Here is a 5,026-nt window from a genome sequence, read left to right as displayed (position 1 = left end):
AGACCCAGAACACGCGGTGATTCCTATCCCGTCTGGCCTTGAATAGCCTCAGGTTGCCGAAGGAAGAGCTGCTGGAGAGGCGCTTATTTTCAATCAAATTCAATTTTTATTTATACAGCGCCAAATCACAACAACAGTTACCTCATTGCGCTTTTCAAAAAAGAGCAGGTCTAGACCGTACTCGGGGATGTTATTACAGAAACCCAACAAGATTCAAGTTATCTTCTAATCTTATGTTCAAGATTAGAGACCAACCGGTATAAATGCATTGCCTACTGACCAATTGCCTACTGACCAATTGCCTAGTGACTCAACTGAACGTTGGCCTTGTCCCCCCCATTATTTTTGCTCCCACAATCACTTGACGCTGCCAGGGTTGCACATAGCAACAAAGGTTCAGTAAATGCACAAGTGTAATTATGGCCAGATCTTGTTGTGCCTGACTAATGAGGCAGTACTATTAAAAAGACTTATAACTTACGCATTTACGGCGTCTGCAACTTTTTGACAGTTTTTCTTCCTGGATTTAGCATCAGCGACGCTATTGTCTGTGTACTTCATACTTCCGTAGGGTTATCGTTTGTTTCTCTTGTGTCAAATATGTGGCTCCGGTAGACTTGTCCATGTTTGGTCACATGGAGCAAACGCCGCCACTTTTATGCGAACGCGCTCGTCACTAGATTGGGAAAATCTGGGTTTTGGGTCGTAGTACAGGCCTCTGGAGCACATGGCTGGGGAGAAAGATTTCGGGGCTACCTTGCATAGCGTCCAACAAATAGATAAATGGATGCTTGAAGTTAAAATAAAACAGGACGAATAATTGGCCCCATGAGGAAAACTTAAGAAACTCACCCACACACGGCAACCACAACAAATAAGTGAATATACCTAAACTCGGCAGTGCCAAGTGGCCCACATAAATCTCTGTTCCTCCTGAAATATGTAGGCAGAGATAGGAGTCCAAACAATAGATCACCGCAGCACAATCCGAGATGAGGCGGGAGGAGTGAGAGGAAGTGTGAAACTTTTTAGAGATCAAAAGAGCGCCTTTGGAAAACCACCAAGCCACCAGTCAGCTTCTTTCTTCATCTGCCTTCATGGTTTAACTGTCAGCAGAACCAGCTTCTAAAAAGCTCCTGTTAATGTACTACATCAGAAACACTTGGCAGCTATGAATAATTCATTCTCGGATTTCCACAGGGGGATTGCTGACAATGTGGTAGAACATACATTTGTGCACAGCCATTACAACTGTAAAGGTGCCAAGCACTGTTTGTTTTGCCTTCAGGGGAACCTCCAGAGGCCTTCAGAGCAAAGATGCTTGAAGCTGAATGCAGAGAGACTAAAACTGAGTTCAGACCACAGAAAACTAATCTGGCTGCAGGGTTGTGCAGCAGTGGAAGTTTCACTAAAAACGCCCTGTTCTGTTTTTTAACTTTCCAATGTGGCACAAGTAGACTTTATATTTCACAGGTACTGTTTACCATCAGATCGTTCATAGATCTTGACGTTTCCGACCGCACTTGAAGGCAGCTTCATTTCATGGAGCTTCATTTCATGGAGAAAGCAAAGAGACGGAGGGAGCGAGGAAAGAGTCAGCTGTTACTCAAACTTCCGGATAGATCAGTGCTTGTGTTTGGTGTTTTTAAAAAGGTTTCCTGTGGCCTGTAGTATTCATTCATCGTAATGATATAATTGTCATTATAAATGAATTAAAAAAAATGTTATCAGCCATTATAAATGCTGATACCGATAGATCAGGAAATGCCTAATATTGCAGACTTATCGGTCGGGCTCTAGTTTCCCCAAAAGTTGAGACGGTCTCAACTTTTCACCCCCCCCCCCAAACTAAACGCACTACGCCCATTAAAGATCTGCTGTTTTGGCCGCATCGTCTGACGGTCGACTGCAGACTAAACCTCCAGATGGATGACTACAGTCTGAGTTTCCTTCGAAGAAAATCTCCTCTCTGAAAGACAGCGATACCATCTTGTCTCATTTGACCAGCCACTCGGACGCTGATTGTGTGCGACAGTGAAGTGGTGTGCGCGATGAAAAGCGTCAGCAACAACAGCTGGGAAAGGTCTCTCGCTCAAATGGAAATAAATAAAAAACAAAATACAGACTTGGTAAACTGGCTGAGCATCAGTGCAGGCCGGATGAGGAGAACACAAATATAAAGCAGCGCCTGGATGGATGAAGACGTGTGAGCAGAGCTATTGATCTCCAGCTTCTCTTTTTCCATTTACACTTTGCAGGGGAAATTGGAGCCAAGTATCCATGGAAACAGAATAATCTAGTGTTGAGGAGACGGAGAGGGGTAATCTCCAGTGCCTTTGTGGTTTTCACAGCGCAATAAAGACCCAGCAGAGCGACAGCTATGATGACAGCAGGCCTGCGTTGCATGAAACGGCAACATTATTCTGATTGGCTGCGAGTGTGAAGACAATATTTCAACTTTATGCAACCGGTGGCATCACCTGAGCTATCTGAGTAATAATAACAAGGTCTTCCAGGTGATGGCTGATGGAAGAGGAGGCATTGATTTAAGATTGTGGCTTCCAGGCTGAAAGAAAGGCAATAACACCACGAGAGCGTTATGTGGCCATAAGTTAGGCACGCTGGCCTGGTGACAGGATCCTTTATAAAAGGACACCGACATCGCCGACATTTTGGACTATGGAGGGAGGGAAGTATTTTATTCTGGTGTGATGTACAAGCTATGTGTATTGTGACCAGAGGTGGATATTGTAGCCAAAAATTGTACTCAAGTAAAAGTACTGTTACTTCTGAATAATTTGACTCAAGTAAAAGTAGTCATCCAATTTTTTCTCTCTCTCTCTCTCTCTCTCTCTCTCTCTCTCTCTCTCTCACTAATCTACTCAAGTAAAAGTAAAAGTAAAGTGATTTAAAACTACTCCTAGAAGTACAATTTTTTCAAAAACTTACTCAAGTAAATGTAAACCTCTGATTGTGACCAATAAATTCACTTTTTTCTTTTCTTTTAATTATTTCTTCCTGTAAATACATACACAGCAATCTTTTCTCAGGAAAATGGGATTTCGGTTCATGAATTAAGTTTATTTAAAAAAAGAGATTCAACCGGCCAGTTGCACTTCTTCAGACACCATGGCCATGGTCGGAGAAAACAACAGAACTGGAAAATCCTACCGGTCCCTGAAGTTACATTTTACTCCCCCCCTCGAGTTATGTAAACAAACATCAAACGTTAAAGCGAGTGGGCTCTGACGGGACTTCATGGTGCATTCATATACAACACGTAATGTCAATGCATTCAGGTGCAAATAATGCATTTTTCAGTCATTTATGGTATTATGAAGTACTCATATCGGTACTCTGTATGTAGTGTATAGGCGCAGCACCCACATTTTAGTTGGTCTCATAATTATTACTTCGAAAATAAGGTTTATATAAATCATACTTTAGTGAAACAATTTCAATTCTAAAAAAAAATAATAATAATTATATACATTTCAAAAGTAAAAAAAACTGATACAAGAAGGAAATCATGATGAATGAGAAGATGGAAGGAGGGAATGGTTGGAGTTTTTCTTGATTAATGACATGCTCATATTATGCTTTTTGTCTTTTTCCCCCCTTTCCTTTATTGTATTATAGCTTTACAAAGTGATAAAGCCCAAAGCGCCCCCCCCCCCCCCCCCCCCCCCCCCCCCCCCCCCCCCAAAAAAAGGGACATACCATCTCCAACAGAAAACACTGTTCACAAACTTCTCCAAAACAGCTCTACTGTAGCTCAGCCTTTACTTGCGTGACGAACACGTGTCACTCTGTAACACACGTTATAATGCCCGCCTTCCTGCTAGTTTGGCACACCCTCATACTCTGCTCCTGACTGGCTAGTAGTCCCTACTGCGCATTTGCCACTCCCAACAAAGATAAAACAGAAGTGAGATGCCTCACTCTGTAGCTAAAACAGAGAGCTCAACACACAGGGTGAAAAGAGGAGCTCCAGCAATGTGCAGTACAACAAATATGTTGTGTTTTTTTGAAAATTGAAAACCTATTCTGATAAAACCTCAAAATACAATTAGGGAACCTGAGAATTAGCATAATATGAGCACTGTAAATGGCTATCAAACCTGTTGCTGCATGACTTTCGATTGACAATCAATGGAATTAGCCAACAGGATGTAAAAGTGAAACTTAGATTTGAGTGTGACTCGACCACACACTGCAGGTCTGTTGTGCTCTTCTTACCAGCCATGGTGGAGATCCCCAGGGTGACTCCGATGGAGAGTTCGATCTGTGTTCCCTGGAGGACAGAAGAGAATCAGGTGAGACGTTCATCCGGACTCAGTGGTTTCACCAGGCGAACACGCAGGCAGAATAAAACGTGATCTCTGACGGAGATTTATATCTGTTCAGATTAACTTACTGCTGCGATCATGATGGCATTGTCAAGGAAACCAAATCCAACAAAGGGGATGCCGTTGTGGAACAAAACTGCAGAAAAAAGTAAAATTAACACATAATCTGACTGGTTGACATCAGTGAACTACACAGTGCATGGTCATCAACCTGGCTGGTAAAATGAATAGATTAAGTGTATTTTCTTTCTTTTTAACATTCACACATGTGCTTTCAGTCATAAATACATTTCACATAATTATGTTAGGTACATATTTACATTGATGTGAGGGAAAATGTTTAGAAACATTAAAATTAGCATCAGTATACAAGAGTTGAAAGTTGTAAACTGCAGTGCTGAAAGCATAATACATCCAAATATTAATACACAGAGTGAACAGACTTGTCCAAATATTAGTGGAAACTTTATTAAGAGATGATAAAGTAGAGTTTAAATATAAAATTGTGCTTAAAGCTTTAGTGGGCGACTATTTTATATTAATAATAACGTCTGCTCCATTCAAGCCATCATAGAAATAGTAATGGAGGCTTGTTGTGTTGCTTTCTAAAATAAAGAGGTTTTGTGTGTGTGTGTGTGTGTGTGTGTGTGTGTGTGTGTGTGTGTGTGTGTGTGTGT

General features: G+C 41.5%; 1 protein-coding gene across 1 annotated transcript in view; it reads right to left on the bottom strand.

The window, feature by feature from the left end:
- tmem65 (transmembrane protein 65) overlaps nt 1-5,026 on the bottom strand; it is an 8,450-nt gene that overhangs the window by 2,249 nt on the left and 1,175 nt on the right. The window contains exons 2-3 of the mRNA XM_034892796.1: nt 4,418-4,485; nt 4,240-4,294 (exon numbers count right to left, since the gene is read on the bottom strand). Of these exons, the coding sequence (XP_034748687.1) occupies nt 4,240-4,294; nt 4,418-4,485 (123 nt within the window). The remainder of the gene's footprint in view (nt 1-4,239; nt 4,295-4,417; nt 4,486-5,026) is intronic.

Source organism: Etheostoma cragini, chromosome 14, assembly GCF_013103735.1.
Source record: "Etheostoma cragini isolate CJK2018 chromosome 14, CSU_Ecrag_1.0, whole genome shotgun sequence".
Classification (NCBI taxonomy): Eukaryota; Metazoa; Chordata; class Actinopteri; order Perciformes; family Percidae; genus Etheostoma; species Etheostoma cragini.
Note: the sequence above shows the minus strand (reverse complement) of the source record. Positions and strands in the feature narration are given on the sequence as shown.